At 31.6% G+C, this 23,778-nt stretch overlaps 1 protein-coding gene across 4 annotated transcripts in view; it reads right to left on the bottom strand.

The window, feature by feature from the left end:
• LOC127724480 (spondin-1-like) overlaps positions 1 to 23,778 on the bottom strand; it is an 81,717-nt gene that overhangs the window by 6,714 nt on the left and 51,225 nt on the right. For all 4 annotated transcript variants that reach the window (XM_052231460.1, XM_052231458.1, XM_052231461.1 and 1 more), the window contains exons 4-9: positions 21,825 to 21,898; positions 19,761 to 19,913; positions 11,944 to 12,098; positions 5,354 to 5,507; positions 2,296 to 2,402; positions 1,516 to 1,753 (exon numbers count right to left, since the gene is read on the bottom strand). In XM_052231460.1, the coding sequence (XP_052087420.1) occupies positions 1,516 to 1,753; positions 2,296 to 2,402; positions 5,354 to 5,507; positions 11,944 to 12,098; positions 19,761 to 19,913; positions 21,825 to 21,898 (881 nt within the window). The remainder of the gene's footprint in view (positions 1 to 1,515; positions 1,754 to 2,295; positions 2,403 to 5,353; positions 5,508 to 11,943; positions 12,099 to 19,760; positions 19,914 to 21,824; positions 21,899 to 23,778) is intronic.

Raw genomic sequence — 23,778 nt, 5'->3', positions numbered from 1 at the left:
CTGAAATAGTTTTCTTATTTATCAACAAATATTATATGCAATGTTAACACTACAAAAATTGGCATGTATCATTTGTCAATTATGTCTAAATTGGTAAAGCCCTTGTAATATCTTCATAAAATGTTTACTTTTTTATCCATCTATCTTTTCCATTCTGTTGCCTTAATCTCTAACAGAAAAAAACAATTCTACACATCCTCGAGTAAATTAAACGTAAAAAGTAGAATAACAAAAATACCGAACTCCAGGGAAAACGACTTACAAGTTTTCTATCAAGAAGATACTTTTCCAAGAAATTTTAAAAATGAATAAAGAACTGATAAAGTTAAACATTGCTGTTAAATTAGATTCCATGTATCTTAAATGCCATCTACCTCGTCCTTTTATATATGAATTTTAATGTTTTTATTAATATAATGAATACGTCCTAAACCTAAAATTAATTTTTATAATAATCTGAAAATTAAGTAAGTAATTGAAAAATATTTCATGCAAAATGTACACTTAAAATGCATTCGATCGCCATGCATCATGCTGAAGTTACGTCCCTTGGTAAAACGCAATACAACTTGCTACTTACTTTGCCGTAAACGCTCAGCTGTAAGGGGAGACAATACATAAAATGGGAATATAAATATGCAGTTTTATGTATAACATCGCATCTATTTTCTTGTCTTGACTATATCGTCCAAATGATTATAAAACAAGTTTTCCTTAAATGTTTGAAAATAATTGTATATCATACATTGTTTTGTTTTGAAATCTCCATTTAATCATTGTCTGAATCTTTAAGAATTACTTATTAGATAAAGACAATTAAGTTTAAGTGTCGTAAATACTTTAAATATTCTTTTAAAACTTATAAATATAATAATTATTGTACAAATAAATATCAATATGCTTGCAGAAATGGAAACGATATAAGAAAGCTAGGCCATAGGCTATTTGATTTATATCCTTCGATACACTCTGACAGTATTTCTCTGTATTTTTCCATGGATAAGATATTTTATTTAAATACAGAGCTTACATATGTATATATGATCTTACTAGCAGCACATTTTACGTTTTAAACATAATTTACATGTACATACATGTGTTGTCTAAAACGTTCACATCAAACTGTACTAAATCATTCCAACGATTGGTTCATTCAATACCAATCTAATCAAAATACATATCCTTTGTCCAAGCTTTGCTGAAATGGAAATCTGACAACACTCCATTCCTTCTAATTTCTGTTCTGATGTTTATCAAATAAGCCACTGAAATTCCTGCAACAACTTTTTGAAGGTGTGTATTATTAGGACAAAACCAGAGAATCCAGAAAGGCCGTTAAAACAGAAAGTACGACGGAGTGTTGTCTGATCCTTGTAAGCAAAGCTTAGACTCATGATCTGTATTTTAATAAGATTGATTCAATACTGCAAGCATATATATTATGCATATATTTAGAGATATAAATAGAGGAGGGTTGACATACGATGTTTTAGACAAAATAGTATGAATACCTACCTATTTTCTTTTTCATCATCATTTTCTTCTTCATCATTTCTATCAGATCTGTTGCACTTGTATCTTCCGACGAATCTTCTGTATCTCCAGTTTTACACACCTCTTTTGTTTTTGTAAAGACTATTTTTGCCATTGGTTTTATTTTTTGTTTACCATAAAATGGAGATTCAGCGTGGTTCGGATACGAGTTAGAAATTTTATGGATGTTTTCTGGTGGGTCTGTTTCAATATTGTGAGACTATAAAACAAAATTGTATATGTTAACTAAACTGATTGAATTTGTTGAAATGTTGAAATTAAGAAACTGAGACAAAACCTTTCTACGTCGTTTTTCCTATTGAGGTGGCATAAAGCAACCACCAATCAATTAAACAAAACCTACCTTCTAGTAACACGTTTACCAAGAACCATAGATTTTTTAATTTTTTAAATTAATCAAATATCGTTGTTCAATTAAGCTGTGGCCAAATATATATATATATATATGTCTTCTAGCTTCGAGCAAGCATGTGTCCATTCGACACTTTGATACGTAAAAGTTATGGAAATTTAGTAAAAGATCTTCAGAATTTGTTTATAACTGAACTTTCACTTACATTTCAAAACAATCATTTGACTTAATATTTCCATCTTTTTCTCAAATGTTATAAGATCCGTAAAATTTAAAGAATAAGGTATCTGCACAAAGTCAATAAATATAACGTTGCAAAATTAAATAATCCGGAAATAAACACATAAACCAAGTACGAACTTTCCAAGTTGCGATTTTAATATACTTACAAAGTATGATAGACCACTATCAGTCCCAGCATCCCATGGGTACAGATCTATACTTATTTCATCTTCCCACTTACAATCTGCTCTGCACATGTTCAACTTACTTACACCTAGTAAAAGATGCAGTCATTGTTATTTTATAATTGAATCTTTTTGTAACAGCTGAAGTCCCCCTTTGAGTTATTTCATAATGAGATTTCCGAATGGGAATAGATGTTAAATATCTATATTTTTTAAGAAACAGAAATCAGGGAAAATGTAATTAATTCTTTTGCACAAATGTAAAGCGCAAGTTCGTCGTTATTTATTAAATTGGTAGTAACGCATTTTGTATTCCCGATTTCTGCACTAAATTATCTTTCGTTTACATATGGTGAAAGGGAGATAATTTAATTTTACAAATGCTAATTTACACAACTTCTGTACCGTACACGCCAAAAAAATCATGCGTTTTATTTCTGTTTTAATACTCGTTGTTCGTTCTTATATATCGGGAACGTTCTCATAATAACAGAGTACGCAGACGGTTTATTTTCTCTGTTAGCCTAAAAAGGCATATACGTGTTGGCAAATGCCACGGAGAGGAGGGTAAAAGAGAGAAATCCTTGTGCATGTAACCGAGCACGTAACAGTGGAGAAATTCATCTGATATTAACAAAACATGAAAAATAAAATTGAGAATGGAAATGGGGAATGAGTCAAAGAGACAACAACTCGACCATAGAGCAGACAACAGCCGAAGGGCACCAATGGGTCTTCAATGCAGCGAGAAACTCCCGCACGCGGAGGCGTCCTTCAGCTGGCCCCTAAACAAATATGTATACTAGTTCAGTGATAATGGACGTCATACTAAACTCCAAATTATACACAAGAAACTAAAATTAAAAACGATACAAGACTAACAAAGGCCAGAGGCTCCTGACTTGGGACAGGCGCAAAAATGCCTTTCAAACAAATTAAATCCAGGACACTTTTATAAAGTGAAATCGTCTAACAAAAACTGTTATCTGTTTGGGGTCTTTTTTTGTTTTTGTTTGTTAAACTGACACTGCACAAGGTTAGTCTTCTTGCGAATTTAATTCTTAAATGGGTTCACAAGTTTGCAACACAAAGTTTAGTTTAGACAAAGACTCTTAAAACGTGCGACAAAATAATACTGTGAAAATATCAGGAAATCAACAGAAGTTAATGTCACAATTTAAAATCAAAAGACATCGTTACTTCAACATTCAAAAGCATAGTAAATACAGTGGTTTATTTTGGAATTTTTTAATAGTGACCACCTTAATAACAAGATATCAGAGGAGGTAGAAATTATCAAAGTAAACAAAATTTGCTGCTATCAAATTTTGAAAAACACTTTTAAAGGTGAATGTAAGTCCCTCATGCATTGGACTCATTGACCAGGTTTGGCTATACTGCTGGTCCTATCTATTTTATTTTCTCTATAACGTTTATATTGGGCCTTAAATTTTCAAATATATTGTTCTCGAGCATCGCTGAAAAGACATTAATTGTCGAAATGCTGCAGTAAAACTGGTACCGTTGATGTTTCAGCTAAAATTTCATAAAAATATTGCTTCTAATTGTGTGTGATTAAAAGTTTTTTAGCCTGATGTCAATGAACCTTCCTGAAAAACTTAAATACTCAACTAATGTAAACAAAATTGTACAGTTCGACTATGGGGGAACCTAGTTTTAAAACCAAGGACCCATACAGTTATCTTGCTCTCGAGTTTATCGCCTTGGTTATATGGTTCAAACGTTACTAACGAGAATTTGAAATGGTACTCTATTCTTCTTCTTTTTCAAGGCTTGCTTTACTTTCAACAGGCGTGTACATTGTACAACATTCTTTGAAAAAGCAACACGCCCATTGCTGATAAAATTTACTGCTTTTCAGAAATTAACCTGAATACTTTAGTTGATTAATTATCCTTATTGCAATTAAACATGCAATATTCCTTCCCACTGCATATAATATTGTTATTAATTACACATGGCAAACTTATCAAATTAGTAGTTTGTTTTGACAGCATTTCAGAAAAAAATAACCTCTTTTATATATTTTGGTCCCTTTTTCCATATGTTTGGCGCTTTATCGCCATCGTTCAAAATATCAACCATTAATAAGATATTTATTATTGCATAACCAAGGTAAAAATTATCGTACTTTCATTTCTACTCTACCTACAATGTCATAATGTCTAATTTGAAATTATTTTACAGAAAAGCACGTTTGACATGCCGTAATGGATAATTTGTACATGGACTGCATACCTGTCAAAATCGTTAAGATTATGTTTGATAGGCAAGTGCAGCGAGTATGTTTGTATTCAGTCTATAAATAAGTGCAATCATACAAAAAAAAACACCTAAACGATTTAACATAAAATGTCATTAGTCGGCATATTACAAAGTTTAATAGTTTACTTTTCTCAAAATTGCATTTTCTGTCAAATATTTGACTTTGAGCGTTTTACATTTAGAGATTCCAAATTCACATCAACAATAACATTAAGAAAGGCGTCACAAGCATGTTGTTTACTGTTAATTTACTCTTACAAACTTCTATTTTAGATTTTTCGAAAGCCTTTTTTTTTTACTTTCAGTCTGGTGGGGTTGTTTTTTATTTATTATTATTATTATTTTAATCAGGCAATATTATAATAAATAGACAATAAAACATATGATCCCCCAAAAAAGACGCAAGTACGACAAAATAAATTTATTATTTCGGTAATCTTGTGCTTTATTTGGCAAACTTTGGGAAAAGTATCTAATAATTTGATTCATAACATTTTAACATTAATCTCCTTTAAAAATATCAGTACCTTAAATTGACTCTAGTCCATTTTTTTTTTATCTCAACATCAAAAGTATCTACTTTTGACCTCAAGATATCCTTTTTGGTTTTTGTATTGGTGAGATGCTGTCTCATAAACCGTTTATCTCAAATCTTCTACCTACCATATGTATTTAAAGAAATAGTTCATTTCATCTATTTTCTACTTGCATTTTTATTTTTTTTTTTAAATATGAAAGTGACCTAGTAACTTACCTATACACCAATCTGGGCTTGGACCAATCATCGACAATAAAGAGATCAAATGATTATGTTGGTTGACATTGATCTGTGTATCTAGACTTTTCTTGGTTATGTCCCTTTCACCCCATAATGGCTGGGTTTTTACAACTGTCAGTATCTTTTCACTCTGAAAGTTAAAACAAATATTTTGCTACTACTCAACCGACAGGTTTTAATTTGTGAACTTGTCCTTTTGAAAACTACTTTACTCCCAATATGCTCCCAATAATGTTCGCGCAATTCGCGCATCAAGTTTTAGCAATGAATGAGCTTATCGTATAAAGGATATAATATCAACACGTTAGGGGCAAAAATTTCATCACAGATTTATAAGAACATGTCTCACAGAAAAAGGCACATATAAAGCTGAAGAAGATATATGTTTAGTTCTAATTTCTTAATGGAGACAACTGAAGATTTTTAACTAATTTAAATCTTTTAATAATCGGATGGTTTAAAATCAACAAACATTTTCGTCTGGTAAAAACACAATTTATTTGTAAGTTGTAATTGGATTTGAATTAGCTTTCAGCAACTGCGTGTACTCTTAAATGGGTATTTTGTGGGGGGTTTCTGTTTGTCTTTTTGTTATTTGATTATTGTGTTTCGTGTCGGTCTTAACTTATCTTTTTGGGTTACTGTTTGTGTGATACGTCCTCCTACTCGTACTGTAGTACCTTAGGAAAATCTCTATATTTTGAGTTATTCCGTCTTCCGAAGACTCATAGTTGTTCAGAGCCTTGACTACATAATTGACAGCATTTTGACATAACGCGAAATGTGTGCTTCGTATAGATGAATGAAATGCAGTAAAATATGTTGAACCACATCATTTTTATGACAAATACCAGTACCTTGTCGGTAATAAAGACGGTATAGAAAGTCTCTTTTATTGTATTTATTCCTCATTTTGTCGGTTTAATTGAACTTTAAAAATTTTCCCAAGAACTGCTTCATCTGTGAGGCACGCATGGAATGGGTGTTGACCATCTCGTTGCACATGATTTCAGTCTGCTTGGGTTGATAGAAATTTTATTGTTTATCTTCCATGTGTGTCCGTTATATAGCTGGGCTCATGATATAATTACTGAACATCGATGTAATATACATATATATCAAGTTAGTTTTGTGTCGTTGGTTTGCTGTCTCATCGGCGTTCACCCAACATCTTTTATACATAGAATAGAGACTGAAATGGGGAATGTGTCAAAGAGACAACAACCAGACTAAACAGCAGAAAACAGCCCAAGGCCACCGATGGGTATTCAACACAGCGAGAAAATCCCGCACCCGAAGGCAAGCTTATATTTCTTTATATTTAAGTTTAGATAATCTAGACAACACAAATCAAATATATATGCGTTGAGAAAAACAGAACTGTAACAATGAAAAATAAAACTTGTCATGTTAGCAATTGGCATTGGATATGTGTATCTTCCGGTCAACCAAACGCACCCTTAGTATGATCATTTGGTCAAATCAGGCAAAGAGTTAAAAACTAGTGCGGAAACATTGAATTTTTAAGTAACCTTGGTCGTGTAGATTCTCCGACATACATGCACAACAAACAACTATCAAAATGTCATAACAAAACAAGAATACGACGATGAAATTATATTATCAATAGTTTGCAGAAATTTTTCATATTTTGTTTGAATTTTTTTTTTTTTGGTTGGGGGGGGAGGGGGGTTGACCTGAAGTCATGTGTTAGCTAATTTCTAAATTCATTTTGTATTATGTTACAACAATAAAATAACGACACAATGTAATAAAAGTTGAACCCACATTTAATGTCTGCCTAAGCATGTGTCAAATGGAAGACCTTTCACCTCCAAATGCGTTTATTATAGAAAAATCATTTGTTTCCGATAGTGACCTTCACTCTTTTAGAAAGTCAGACTTGATCTATTTGACAAAAACATGATACTAACTATTTAAAGATGTAAAATAGGGCATAGGACATTTTAGCGAAAATAAAAAAAATGCACATAGGGTCATTTGAGCGCCGACATCATAGGACATTTTAGCGCCGGAATATCAACCTTTCCAGGATTTTTAAATAAGACGTTTGAGCGAAATTCCATGTGATACTTGTATATGAGTTAAGAAAAGAGAGGCGAAAGAAACCAAAGAGACATTCAAACTGATAAGAAGAAAATACACTGACAACGTCATGGCTAAAAAAAGAAAAAGACAAACAGACAAACAATAGTACACAAAACACAACATAGAAAACTAAAGACTGAGCAACACGAACTCCACCAAAATATTTTTTAAAAAGTAAGAAAAGAGAGTAAGTTTTTAAAATAAATATGTTTTATTTGATTTTACACCCGATTAATTCGACCGGTTCTGGGTAGTTAATGGTAGTGTAGTCCTGAGTTGATCTCTACTTACCAATCAAACCTAATAGCCGAACAGACAAGGCGAAGGAAAAGAATCTCCTGGACTTTCATCCGCAGTACTGGCAGCAGGAAATAACGAGTGATTTTTATGTCAGAAGCCTAGGATATAAATTTCAAGCCCGAACTGATTTGAAAATAATGTCATTGCGAGTTTTAAGTTTTATGGACAGTGCTTTGTATTTTTTACAATTAAAAGAAAATTTAAACTTTGTGCGTTATAAACTCGAACAGAAGAGGTACTCCTTCATCATTCTTAAATTTTTTTTCGCTCAAATGTCCTATTCTTATTTTGTATTTTGAACAGATATATCATGTTAAGGAGGGGTATTTGCGAAAAATACCAGTCGAAAGAATGTTAAATTTCGCGAGCCGTAAGGCGAGGGAAATTCATTCTCAAGACTGGTATTTTTCGCAAATACCCCTCAAGAACATGCTATATCTGTTTAATTACACCGAATGTTAACGTTCAAAAACGCATTGATGATCGTGACGTTACAAGCGTCCAGTCGGATAGAGTATTTTTTGGCAAATACCACGACAGAGAGGGTAAAAATGGCATATCCTTTTTGTATATACCCCGGCGGCGTTAAAAAATGAACGATATTCATTTGATAACAGTAAATTGGTAAAAAATACACTGGCTATCAACCAATCAAAACCCCGGATTCTTACATAAGGTGTAATTATCGCTCAAATGTCAAAATACTTTGGCGCTCAAACTTCTATTTCTAATCGCTCAAATGTCCTGCCATTTGGCTCAAATATATAAAAAAAAAGATGTGGTATGATTGCCAATGAGACAACTCTCCACAAGAGACCATATAACACAAAAATTACAACCATAGGTCACCGTACGGCCTTCAACAATGAGTAAAGCCCATACCGCATAGTCAGCTATAAAAGGCCCCGAAATGACAAATGTAAAACGATTCAAACTAGAAAACTAACGGGTATGGGTAGTTTCAAAATTATTTACGATAGACAATTTTAACAGATCTTATTTATCTGTTTCTCTATCAGCGTATATTTCACCATGATAATGCAAAAAATGGGGAATTCTTCAAAACCTCGCACATAATTGTTGGTAATATATTTTATCAAATGATAATTATTATTTCTAAAGGATTTATTGTATGTATTTATCAATTGCAATTTGATAAATATGCAATAAATTACATTTTAACATTTACAGACACATTAACTGGTTGATAAATGTTTGACATGAGGATTTATACGTCATGTTAGTCTAATATTCTACAGGGGCTCATTTATAACATAATTGTATTGGGGTTTTCTAAGGACATGTGTGTCTTTTTTCCGACATACTGGTTTATTTTCTTGGTGCAATATAGTTCAGGGACGGAAAAGTTACACGATCGGCTGCCTAAAAGCTTAATGGACTCGGTTCTCGGGCGCTTCTGTCTTTTTGCCTTATTTTCCCAGCTTTTGACTATAGTTAATTTTAGTAACATCTGTTCTATAAAAGGGTCTTTTGTTCTCTTAAAGTTTATAAAAAACGTAGTAAATGCTTTTGTTGTTTTGCTATACTAGTATCATCAATTTCAATATTGTTGAATTAAGATTTTAAAATGAAAGCATTAAGCACAATGCATTTTTGAATACATCTAACGTAGAATGAACATTATCGGTGAGGGGGGCATAAAGACGGAATGTTACATTACGAAAGCAGTCATTTTCCCAGTTTCGTTATGCCAACAGATAATATAAAATTCAGTGGGTCAATATTTTATGTTGTTATTTATATATTTCACATAAACCTTTTTTGTAACATGTAAGAAACTAACATATTTCTTAATATACATAATCATAAAGAAACGTTTTATCCATCGTGGGATTCATTCGCGATTATTGTAATCAACTTTTTATTTATTTTCATATCATAATTCGTTGGCGAATATTTTCTTTGATGTACCATGTTTTCCATTATGAAATTTGACAAATGTTCAATATTTTTCTTACAAACCACATATTTAATTGAATTTATAGATATCACAAAAGAGTAAATTCATTGAAGGTTAAAGGACATAACATTAGATTTTATGAAGTATGAAAGTACAAGACGGTGTGAAAACGAGATTATTTGTCTTTGTGTACCAGGTATCCGTAGCTAAACAACATACAAAGTTAGGAGTGATTTTTCATCAGTCAGTGATGTATTTATTGATGAGTTAAACACATTGACATTCGGTATATTGATGCATCAAAAGGCTTCTTTTCTTCCTACTGATTACAAAGTTTGTATGTTTGAATGTACATTTGTCATTTCCGGTAAATTAAGTAAAGCTCTGGGAAGTTTCGTACATTGAACAATCTTAGTAACAGAAGTTAATTTAACATATATAATCAAACATAAGGACATTTTGCATTAACAAAGTCGTTCATAGTTCAAAAATAGTTCAGTAAGGAAATTATATATGAAGATATATAACTTTGAACGTAAATGTTACCATAAAACTGGTGACCTATTGTACTTTCTTTTAATGAACATTAATTGTGTATACATTTTGCTTAATTCGTTTAAATCAGTCTGCTGAAAAAAATGCATTTGTAACATTTTAACATAACTTAGTAATTTTCTGTTACACGAAAAGGTGACTTGATATTGAGTCGATTTTACATTTCGAAAATATGATTAAAAAGGAAAACGGATGTTTATAGTTAACTTTCATCTCTCTCTCTCTCATTCAACACATTAAGTGTAAAGGGAGATAAAAAAAAAGTTGCCCTCCTTTCTTCTTTCATTAGTCAATTTAACTTTGATTTTACATGCATACAAAATCAGGAGAATATTTTTACCAAAACCAATTCAGAGAGGTGTAGACTCGCGTGTGCTATTGTAAGCGTGTAAAATGTTGGTTCATTTTTTATGTTATTGACCTATGTATGAACCACTTTCAGAAAAATTGAGGAAATTTAATCTTATTAATATCATTTATTATTAAGATACACGCCCCTTTATGGCCATTTCATACAAGAATATGTAAATCATATTGCCATTTACATATATGGTCAAATATGCTTTTTATCAAATTCATAAACTATATATTCTATTGACCTTTAGTTACTCGTGAATTAACAATTCTTTAAAAAGAGAAGATGAAAACGATTATTAGTATCTGTTCAGATATTTCCATATTTTTTTCCAAATTTAAGCCTTTTCAATGGACAGGTGGGTCAGTGCAAAAAGGTCACATTATACATAAATGTAGAGTTTTTAAAACTTGAATATAAACGACAATGCGATTTGCTATGGTAACTTTTTTTTAAAGTTTTAACATGTCTGTAAAATACTGATTCTCCGTGAGAAAATCACGTGTTTCGTAAGTTATATCATGATGTCAAGTCATGGCCTTCTGCTGTTGTCTGTTCTGTGGTCGGGTTGTTGTCTCTTTGACACATTCCCCATTTCCATTCTCAATTTTATTTCCGAATAATTCGAATGCATGATCGAATAAGCACGTTATTTCTTATAAAGAAGAGTATTTCATTTCACTTTGTCAATTCTGATGTAGTGAGTCAGTCCAAGCTAGAATATTCCGTACAAGTGTTCCAAAATAGCAGTCAACTTAAATGTTGAATCTGTCGGATGCTGTAAAGCTTCTGTGCACCTGACAATCTGCCCCGTTTTACAATTTCCAAATATACACATCAACATTACAAATTTCACCATGTTTGAATGACTTTGAAAGTTACACACATAAAATTCAAGTTATTTCAAACTCAAAGTTTACGAAAACGCCTAACGGAATCACTGATGCACACTTCGTTTGAAAAATCAATGGAAAAAAAACAAATAGCTAGTTGAAAAAGGACGTAAACAAATAAACTACACACAAATTGAGCAACACAAACCCCACATAAAAGTGAGGTGAACTAATGTTCTACGGAGTGTAGGCATATCCTGCTCCATTAGTTGCACAAGTCGTATTGCTTCTGGCAATTAAAGATCCGGTGACCAGTTGTATTCGGTAATGTCATTAACGATAAAAGGAGGATGGGATTGAGGCTACAACAAATGGAACACAACCGTGGTATATGTGAATAGACTTTCAATCAATGTTCGATTAATGTCCTACAATTCGGTCCTGACGGACGAAATTTTATTGAATCCTGTGAAAATTATAGTTAAAAACTTACATTTCTTCTCATTTCTTGTTCCATATGATTAACATATCCATATTCACATACTTCCTTCACAGCTCTGGAGGCTGGTCTCCCATACTCCCATATACTATAGTCTTCGCCGTGAGAAGCACCAACTATACTTGACCAATGCAAAAGTCGTGTTCTCTCTGTAACAAAAAAACGAAAATATTCGAACTGTTTTTGTCGCCTAACAATTATGGATACATGGAGTTATTTAGTATTTGTTGATGAGACAGCAAACCAGGAATATCAATTTAACACTAAGGGACAAGGTTGTAAGTATAGGGGTTTATAATCAAAGAACTCCGTTGTTTTCCCTCTATAAATCATGTTATCTTAATATTTCTTAATTGTGGCAAATCCTACTTTTCGAAAAGTATTTTACAAGTAGAAATGTTAAATGAATGAATGAATAAATAAATATGAAGTTGAGAAAAAAACTAACACAGGTTAAATTGTTTGTCACTGAAAAGCTCCCGGTAAAAAGTTAAGATAAAATTGATGCATTGTTTTCAATAATCAATACTTTATTTAGACCGTCAAATCCATTTCAACTGTAAGAAGAAATTTCTTATCAAGTGGCCACTTCAGTTTAAAGAAAAATGAACAACTTCTATCAGAGGTTTGATAAGTTTTCACTTAAGTGAAATCTTTTTGATATTTTAAAAAGAGTCTCGTGTTATTGTCATTTTAAAAAGTGCAGATTTAAACATACTATCAGATATTATAATAAATAAAATGTTGTTTTTCTAGGTAACAGTGAAATGTAAATCTCCATAATAAAATCTATTTACATCTCTTTAACCTTTCTTGGCTGAAATATTGTTCAATAATTTAATCAAAACTTAACTTTTCTTTTGAAGTTTGCACCCTCGAGTACTACGTTTTCTTCCCTCTCAAAACATTTTTCTTCTAGCTAGTAATTGAGTTAATATTTCAATGTACTTTTCGTGTGACATGGATTTAACAAAGTGACGGTTTAAATTAAATGTAACGTCAGAACTGTGTCATACTTTTTTTTTACACTTTTATGTCGTTTTTATTTTCTTTTTTCTTTTCTTTTCTTTTGTCATCGAGCAGAATAATACAATTCCAAAATGTAAGGTGTGAAAACTTAATAATAGGTGAAATTACGCACACAAAGCAGCCAAGTTAATTCGGTAACTTTTTATCGACGATCTCTGTATCAACAGACAGGTAGCACTTCTGGATAACTCATATTGAAATAAAAACACTTTTGATCAATTGCACAAACGTGAGACTGAAACTTATTGAAATATGTAGTGATTTCACCTTCTCTAATAACTAAAGGTAGACTGACTGATTGGTGTTTAACGCCTTTGTCAACATTATTGTGCTATTTCGTGGCGGTCAGTTTTTATTGGTGGGGGAAGCCGGAGTGCCCGGAGAGAACCACCGACCTTCGGTAGGAAAACTGACAATCCTAGTCAATTAAGATTTGAGTCGAGTGCACCTGTCCCGTGCGGGATTCGAACTCACAACCTCAGTGTTGACAGGCTAGTGATACAGTAGTTCTAATACTTAGACCACCCGGCCACCGAGGCACAAACGTGAGGCGGCAAACTTATTGAAATATGTAGTGATTTCACCTTCTTTCATAACTATAGGACGGTAGGAACCTCTTAATTGCCATTTCGTGTATATGTAGTTCAAAAATACGAAAATTGGCTTGTTGTTAATATTTCAGTCAAGAACTAGATTTGAGTAAGAATGTCGATTTCAACTGTGCATTTGCAAACGATTATTGTCATACAAATAAGGTCAATTTCTGATATTTACACCTACATTAAAATTAAGATGTTTAAAATTTGCAATTACAATATTGTGACTTCCTCTGGAATTTTACAAGGTGTAGTAAAATAACCTGAGACGGTTTTTTCAACCTTAACTGACTCCAAATTTTCATGGCTACCTATAATCACCAGGTATTTGTTATAAATCCCCAGGTGTTTAAATCAAATGACAGACTTTTTTGACGGGTAATTTATAATTTAGGTGACAATATAATTGTTAGAAATATGCACCCCTACTTGTTAGCTATTTTACTGATGGTATTTATTCTTTTGTTGACTTTATTATTGCGAAACTAGCTAAATTAACTCTTCACTTTATAAAAAGACCCTGAGTTCATACCGATCTCGTTTTCCAAACAAACATCATTTAGAATTTCATTTACGTTTTAAATGTTTTGTAAAAAGAACACAGCTGATCTTTGAATAAAACTTTTATGGAATAAAACGAGCACCTGGATATCATCGCATTATCTACCCAGAGATAATTATGACTGTCACTGCATTATACTTATATATCATATTTTGACGTAATTATATCTATATTATATATATACTTTTATTACTGGAATAATACCTACAAAACAGTTTGACTTTAAGGTGAAATTTGAAGTAAGCTGAGAGACTTCGCTGATTTATGGGACATTTTAACGTAAACATAAATATAATTGAAGCTGTTTTTTAAGAAACCAATTTCAAAAGAATTATTATAAAGTTATGAAAGCATAAATGTGCAAACATGGGAATTCACATTCTTTTCTATTTATACTATATATATTTGTAAACGTAAAAATGTTAAAATTGTTTTCGGGCATAAATTTTGGCAACAGTAGTTTACATTGATTGTATCAATGCTGAAGTCTCATAAATCGAGTAGTTTACATTGATTGTATCGATGTTCAAATCACATAAATCGAGTAGTTTACATTGATTGTATCGATGTTCAAATCACATAAATTGAGTAGTTTACATTGATTGTATCGATGCTGAAATCTCATAAATCGAGTAGTTTACATTGATTGTATCGATGTTGAAATCTCATAAATCGAGTAGTTTACATTGATTGTATCGATGTTCAAATCACATAAATCGAGTAGTTTACATTGATTGTATCGATGCTGAAATCTCATAAATCGAGTAGTTTACATTGATTGTATCGATGTTCAAATCTCATAAATCGAGTAGTTTACATTGATTGTATCGATGTTCAAATCAAATAAATGAGTAGTTTACATTGATTGTATCGATGTTCAAATCACATAAATCGAGTAGTTTACATTGATTGTATCGATGTTCAAGTAACATAAATCGAGTAGTTTCAATGATTGTATATATCGATGTTCAAATCTCATGAATAGATTCAGAAGACAATTCAAGGCAACAACCAAAAACTGAAGGAATAGGAAGAACTCCAAACGGAGAGAGCCGGATGCGTCGACAGGGTAAGCATCTCCTGTTTTGAATGCATTAGCTGTACTTCCAAATAAATATTTCAAGTGCTTGACTTCCTATACGTTTGTCCTGGAGAGTACCGGAAGATCCCAGAAGCACGGGTCGTTTCTCTTCAAAAAGGAATTATACTTCCATATTTTTGTAATGTACGAAATGTGTGAGGGAAGATTTCAAAGTTGAAAGACTTTGAAAGAAAACTCAAACGATACTTACAGATATCTAATTATTTTCTGCAATATTTTCTGATTTTGTAAATTAACGTTAATATCTGTTTACCAGATAGCATACTACAAATAAATTCTATAAAGCTGTGATTATAAATGTATTGGTTTATGCACATGTAGATGATATGATTAAACTGTATTATAGGCTTTAAATATGCATTTAAGTACAAAAAAATAAAATTGCTAAAAAAACTTGTTTTACGAGATCAAAGTAATTTATATGCGTAAAATTTGGAAATTTCTCAATTGGGTGAAAACAAATTGCTGTGAAATGGAAAAAATACGACAGTCAGAAATATTATCCACGGAGAATTGTGGTCTATGAATTAGGGGAAAATACACTAAAACTAAGATTGCAACTCCCTCGGGTAAAGTCGACCTTAAAAAGTTTTTACTCTTTAATTTAGACTGTGTTGATGCTGTTTTCTTTCCTTACAAACATTAATATTATTGGCCGTGATGACTTTTGGTTTCAAGCGTGTCTGGAGAAGGTTTTTTCAATAAACACATGTCGAGCACACGGAAATGTGTAAATGTGTATCATACTTTGTTGCCATGTGTGTTTTGTGTCATTTTGAGGCGTGATATTTTTAATCGTATTTAATAATCCCGTTACAAGGTTGTATTCTTATTCCAAGCCCAGACTATAGAGGTACCGCCCAGCAAACATCACAGAAATATACTCCCGGTTCCAACATGCGGCAATGATAATGTCTATGCTTTGCTTAGGAAAACCCTTCAACAATTCGGATCAAAAATTATTAAAAAAAACATTTCAATAGGTCTTGCATAATGACATTGCATGTTTACAATTCAGAGAAAGTTGCAATAAATTGTAATAAAAAATATTACAAAAAATACCGAACTCCAAGGTACATTCAAAAAGGGAGAAGTCCATAAGTCCAAAACACCTGACAAAATCAAATGCTCGGCTAAAACTACCAACGGAACGAATAGAAAACAACTGTCATATTCCTGACTTGGTACAGACATTTTCTGAAGAAAATGGTGGGCTAAACATGTTTTTATTGCAAGCTAAACCTTCTGCTTGTATATTATAAATGCGTAGTTTAGGAGGAGTAATGGATACAAATGGTTACCACCCCAGATAAAGCAATGACACAGTCTATAATTTACTAAGGGAAACATAAAATAATTCCGATAAATAAAACAAAATAGAAGGGTTACATTGGTATAATATGGTTTATATCTGTCATATTGGCTGATTTGAAAAGTAAATATATATCATATACCAGAAAGTATAGTACACATAAAGAATTTATAAAGATGTGGTTACGAAAATTTATTGGTTTATGCACATGTAGATAATATGATTAAATTGAGTTATTTATATGTATAATAGTCTTTAAATGTGCATTAAAGTGCAAAAAAAATAAATTGCAGGTATAAAAATGTGCTTTATGGGACCAAAGTACTTTACATGCAGAAAATTTGGTAATTTCACATTTGAATGAAATTAAAATGATTATGAAATTAAAAAAAAACGATAATCAGATCTATATTTCCCACAGGATTTTCGTCATCCTTTTACATCTACTTAATACGATGTCTTTATGATATAATATACTGACGTTAAATTATGCAATAAATAATGCAAGATTGGTTTTTAAACAATATAAAATTATATATATATATATTTGTATATTCCTATCGAACATTATACCTCATTCCGACAAACCCATGATTGCATTATAGTACGAGTTATTCCCCTTCTAAATTAACACTGGTTTCCGTTAATAAAAGAGTCAATGATAGCAGCCCTTATTTCTCAGGTTATTCCATGATAAAGTTTGTTTGCATGCCAAAAGTAAACACATGATCTATATTTCGAGGAGATGAATTTTTTTCTTAACTTTTTACGAACCTGTAATCCATGTCTTAATATGAAAATGTGGTATGATAGCCAATGAGACAACTATCCATCAGAGAACAAAAGACGGGAATAGAAACAACAATAAACAACACAACAACAATAAACAACACTGTACAGCCTTCGACAATGAGCTAACCTCATACCGTAAAGTAAGCTATTAAAGGTCCCGGAAGCACAAAAGATAGGCAAAATATACCAAAGGGATATTCAAACTCATACTAGTAAGTCGAAAACAAACTGACAATGCCATGGCAAAAACTGAGAAAAACTATCAAAAAACAAACAGTATACAAAACTCAACATAGAAAACTAAAGACTGAGCAATACGAACCCCACCAACAACCTGGATTGAAATCAGGTGCACACGTGACCAACTTATTTTTCATCATTACTATATATACTTATATATACATTTTTTTTATTTTTTATTGTAGATATTACAATGCTGATTCAGGAAGTTGGTATTATTTCTTGGGTTTTTTTTTTTTTTTTGGTATATAAAATGAGAATTAGAGTGGTTAGATCGTAGTTATTCTTTAGAGTCGAACACGCTGATCAAATGATGAAATTTTCTATAAAATCTATAAAACTTATCTTTTTTCAAAATATCTTAACTATATGAGTATTTTTGGGAATAATCACAAGATACATAAAACCGTACTCGTTCGCCGTCTTGCACTAAACAACATTTTTTTAAAAGCAACATTAAAACTACGTGTAGATAAATATAATTATTCAGCTGAAGTATTTTCCAATGATAATGCGTGTTAAAACCGAACGTTAAGTTAAACTTTATTCATAAATATCATTCACTTTTCAATAAATAGTAAAAAAATGAAAGGATAATTTCCAACTTTGTATCTTTCCAACAGTACTTTGACGTACATTTCTGATCTTCAATAAAAGGTTGTAGCTTGATGTAATTTATATCGAGATATATCAAAGATAAGATCATGAATTAATCAACAATTTTGGAGTACATGATACATCATGGGGTCTTTTTTAAAAGAAAATACCGTTATTTACGAGCAGGTGGATCGTTTGATATTAAACAATCAAATACATATTCTCTCTTTATGAAGAAGATTTTCTTTAATGAAGCTTGTAAAAATTGAGTTTAATGTCTTAAACTTTTTATGACGATCGTAATTTAATGAGAGCATAAGCATCTCTAGTTTAGCCTCTTCCTTGTGACTTTTCTAGTGCAAAACTATAAATTTTAATCAGGTCGTTGAATATTTAGACATGTCAACGACTTCTGTGCATCGTTGTAGGTTAAAATACATGTTCTAAAGGTGTATTCATGACAATGAATTCTAATTTCTGCAATAAATACTCTCAATGAATTGTTTTACCTGTAATTGTAGACAAGAGAACGTTTAAGATTACATAATTTTGACTTATACAGTTTCATGTCAATTGCATTTTACGGAAATGGAATTCTTATTTGTTTTGTGGTTTCTCTGAAGATCAATTCATTCTTGTGTTGTGTTTTTTGTTTATTTTTATCATTGCTATAACTTAAGGAACGTCTCTAAAATTGAAGTGAAAATTATACGCGAGAGAAGTTGATACCCGATCTTTGGTATAAATAAAACATATCACATTTCTTAATAGTCCTATTTCTTTTTTTCTAAACCCTATAACAGTACATCACATGCAATTCGTCCATTAACTCATATACATTTTTACAATTCTGACAGGTCCAAAGTATCGTATTTTAAAATTTCTGCATACAAGACTACATGCAATAGATATAATACCCCACCGATTTGTAAATACATTTAACAATGTCCGCCTTATAAAATCTACGTTTATAAAGTATACGCTGGAAAAAACTAAAAGTAAAGGGAGGGCACTCTTACAAACATCGTTATATATATATATATATATATATATATATATATATATATATATATATACACTTCAAATGAAGCAATATGTAGCATAGAAAATGATAAGGTCACACCAAATTCAATTTAGATGGGGGTTTTTTTAAGCAAATGTACCGTTGTAATACTTTTTTCCATTGAAAGCAACATTGTCTGAAAATTTGCTAAAAAAAAACGTTTCATGAATACACGTGCAGTATGATTGAACAAATATTAGTACAAGAGAGGCAAAAGATACCAAAGGGACATTCAAACTGCATAAGTCGAAAATAAACTGACAACGCATGGCGAAAAAAAGGGAAAAAAGGAAAAAAAGATAATTTGTACTTCATAGTACAGATTTCTTATTAAAATTTGAAAATATTCATATCTTTTCGAGGAATATTCTTCCAATATTTATATCGAATTTCGTAAAACAATTGAATTTGCAATCGTGTACATTAGAATTTGATCAGTGTTATCTTTTGCATCTGTCGTACCAATAGCCTGGTAAGGATATGACATATATCATCATGTCAAATGATTGTATACATACCCTCTTTTAGAGGAAAATGTTTTGGGTGGGTCTGTCTGGACCAAATTCCTTTAAAATGCATATGGTATCGGGCATTCCCACAGGCACAACATGTGCTTCTTGGTTGAGAACGATGTTCACCAGTACCATCACCCAATGGAGCCATTGCTGGAACTGAATAAAAGAAAAAAGACGTCTGCTAATTTTTGCGGTAGCAAAAAAAAACGTTTGATATACAGCTAAGGTCAATTCGCTAGCTGGAGGAGAGCTGGCCAGATATCAAGTTCTGAATTAACCGACACCATTTTTCCATATTGTGCAATATACAAAATCCACTGTTACAAGAGAGGACGGGTGATCAAGAATACACTGATTTATGTACTCGTATCTTCAAGCAGACAATTAATTTCCAATTATATTTATACACGCATTGTGGAAAACTGACAGTCGTGGGATAATGCAAAAAAATTACAATTTTAATAGTTAAATGCAAATTTTACTACAAAAAATACACGATTCCCGTTACGAAAGTCTAATGTTCATTCCATTAAATAAACATAAGAAAAGGAAATGAAATCTTTATTAATTAGACGACTTTTTCAAAACGACATTTACAATACTTAAACAATCTACAATGTATCCAATAACGAACAAGTATTGATAATATTGAAAGGGGTTTACGGGTATTCTTTAAGGTGTCACGTGACTGTCAAGAGTTAACTAAAAGAAATATCCTTTTGCAGAACAAAATATTACAGTCTTAAATTGGCAAGTTTGTCTTAAATTTGAGACACATAAATATATGTTTTAATCCCGACCTTTTCAATAACTGTATATCTTCTTTAATATTTGGGTGGCATTTATACAATAATGTGTTATATTTGATATTATGATTAATGAGAACCTCTTTTTTCAATGAAAATATTTCAGGATGAAAACAACTCTTTGTAAGATCCTTAGATAAATAAAGAGATTAATAAAGTATTTGTTTTTAATCTAAGATATCATGTCTTTGCTAAGATTATACTTTTTATCAGGTGAGAATCGATTAGTTTCACCTTACGAAGCGACAAGGAGTTCGGAAACTTGATTATATCTCAAGTAGTCATCATATGAAAACAGAGAAACCTGCCGTTCTAAAGTTCTCTGGCTTATTCGCTTTACGGGTGAATGTTTTAGCTTTTCCAATCTTTTCACCTTGACCTTGTTTCAGTAACACGTGTCAAAAAATTCATACGTCGATCATTAACGTTGATGACATGTCATTTTTTTTTACCTACAAAACTATTTGATCTTTAGTTTGTTTCCTAACAGTTTGAGGAAGTTGAACCGACTTTTTGTATTCGATGGTTTCATAATTTTGTAAATAAAAAAAACGAAGATATGACAGTCAGATCTTAACAGTTTGGTCTATTTGTAATATCCTGTTGATATGATATTGATATGAAATTATGTTTTTCGTGATTTGTCAGTAAGTACATGTACTTCCGTGAGAGATATGCTATATTCTATCGAAAAATAACTATGTTCTTCGATAAAATGTTACATTTTCCTCGCGGAAGTCATTACTGAAATTGATGTTCACAAGCTAGCAGGAAAAGGTCTATTGCATCTTTAACTTTCCAAATAGTTTTGAAAAAGGTGTACCCTAAAAAGCGTGTTTTTTAAAGGTTGGTGATTTTATTTGTATCAATTAATCTCCTTGGGAAACATGTTTACTATGAATTTTCATTGTGGAAACGGAAGATATTGAGAGGTCAAAAACCCAAACATGACAGTGTATTATACAAGAAAAGTTTAAATTATGACAGTTTGTCCATATCCAGCGGAGAAAAAGCTGGCAACTTCGCACATGTCACAAATGGCTTCAATTGTCAGTTATACCTTCGCAGATTGAGAAGGACGCTGCCCTGTCAGATATTTGATATATATAATTAATTGCTGAAACAGGTGTGAAAAAGGAAGACCTTCACAAACGGATTTGTTAAATTAGCTCATTTCAACAAGTGTTTGATGGCAAGGAGAACGAAACAACAATTAGTGAAATTTGATTTCAGTAATTCATTAGCACCTGTAGGCACTTACCATCTTCGCATATAACTTTTGTTAAATTTCCATCATCCTTAAACCAAATCTCTGGAGCTTCGACAACTGTCGCCCTGGAAATAGATAAATTAATCATAAACACAGACTCATTAATAATAAATATATGTACATCCAAAAAGAGCTTTTTACTTGATGAAAAAATCAAGCGAGATGTCAAAGTGTTGTTTGCTTGATATGCATTAGTAAAAATATTTCAAACATATTCCAATTTTTAGGTGTATGAATTATGTAATTGCACTGAAACCAAAGTTACAACTCCCTCAATCAGAGTTGACTTTAAATGGTTTACATAGGTCTTTTTAGCACCTTTAGATGTTCAAAAAGTTTTATATATAGTTTGTTTATCAAACCTTTACATGTGGAGCAGGATCTGCTTACCCTTCCGGAGAACCTGAGATCACCCCTGTTTTTAGTGGGGTTCGTGTTGCACAGTCTTTTGTTTTCTATGTTGTGTTTTGTGTACTATTGTTTGTCTGTTGGTCTTTTTCTTTTTTAGCCATGGCGCTGTCAGTTTATTTTCGACTTATGAGTTTAAATGTCCCTCTGGTATCTTTCGCCTCTCTTTTAAGTCTTGTGCGTTATTCCAGATCGTATTCAACTCGCAATCTTCCAGCAAATGTTGAAAAATTTGGTTTGAAAATTAATTATGGGTTACTTAACGTGCATAGTCAAATATTGCTAACACTTTGACGAGGGCAAATCAAAACAAAGCCATACATTTATAAGGTATGAAATTGATGTGAAACTGACATTTTAAAGGTGAAATCAGATTACAACTTGAAACAGAGAGTATTATCTATAGTGTTAGCGAATTCTCCGTATAGCAGAAAATATAATATGGAAAACATGGAGACAGTTTAATGATATTGTTTTTTTTACGTATAACATCGAGCTTTTTTTCTGAAAAATAATGTGAATTTAACGTAGACTCACGAAAGAAATAAAATAATGAAAAATAAGCAATGTTGCTTGTTTCTGGATCCTATATAAAGTATTATATGTTTATAAAGTATATGTTATAGCAGTATTAATTCATTGTACAAATGAAATTGTTAAAACCGACAGAAAACACGAAAACCCTTACGAATCGTAGTCACGTGAACAGAACGTGGCACTCTCTGTATATCCAATCACAGAAACTAACGTCCTTACAGATACTTACAGATATAAAGGTATTAGAGAGATATCATTGCGTTTACTTTTGCACTTAAGTAATATACAAATGACATAAATGCATATTTCATTGCGATGAAAGACAAATTTCATAATGGAATTTTAATGATGACAGATTTTCTCCTTATCTAATTAATGAAGTACCGAATATATACAGAAGCAACCACGACACTGAGTAATTGCCTATAGTTGGCTAACAAACTTCATCTGTTAATTAAAACAGTCGTTGACTTATCTAGTGAAAAACTGCAATGATTGCACACAGCAAACAAACTATCAGTTTTATTACATGGAATTAATGCTTTGATATTAATTTTACAACCATTTAACTTCAAAAGACATGCGGTTTTACGTCAAAACAGCTATTTTTGTGGTATTGAAGCCAATTTTGCACGGAGAATTAAGAGCTATGTTTTAAATCATTTTGAAATTGCTTCCAGAAAAAAATGCCAAAACGATTATGCAAAGCAATAACAATATCATAAATTAATTATTAAAAGTGACTGGTTAATACAACAAATAGGTTTCTCTGACTCTTGGTAATAAAAAAATCTATATTTTCTGATGCCAGAATGAAATTATCTTCTCAGTTTTAAAAGATTAACGAAAGGGGTTATAAACTTATCATTTGATTGACTTTATAACTTGAGAAAGAGGTCTTAAGGCCACATCAGAATTTTCTTTGTTTTTTTACGTATAACATCGACCTGTTTTTCTGAAAAATAATGTGAATTTAGCGTAGCCTCACGAAAGAAATAAA

This window comes from Mytilus californianus, unplaced genomic scaffold (genome assembly GCF_021869535.1).
Source record: "Mytilus californianus isolate M0D057914Y unplaced genomic scaffold, xbMytCali1.0.p SCAF_14, whole genome shotgun sequence".
NCBI lineage: Eukaryota > Metazoa > Mollusca > Bivalvia > Mytilida > Mytilidae > Mytilus > Mytilus californianus.
This window is presented reverse-complemented; position numbering and strand designations above follow the sequence as displayed.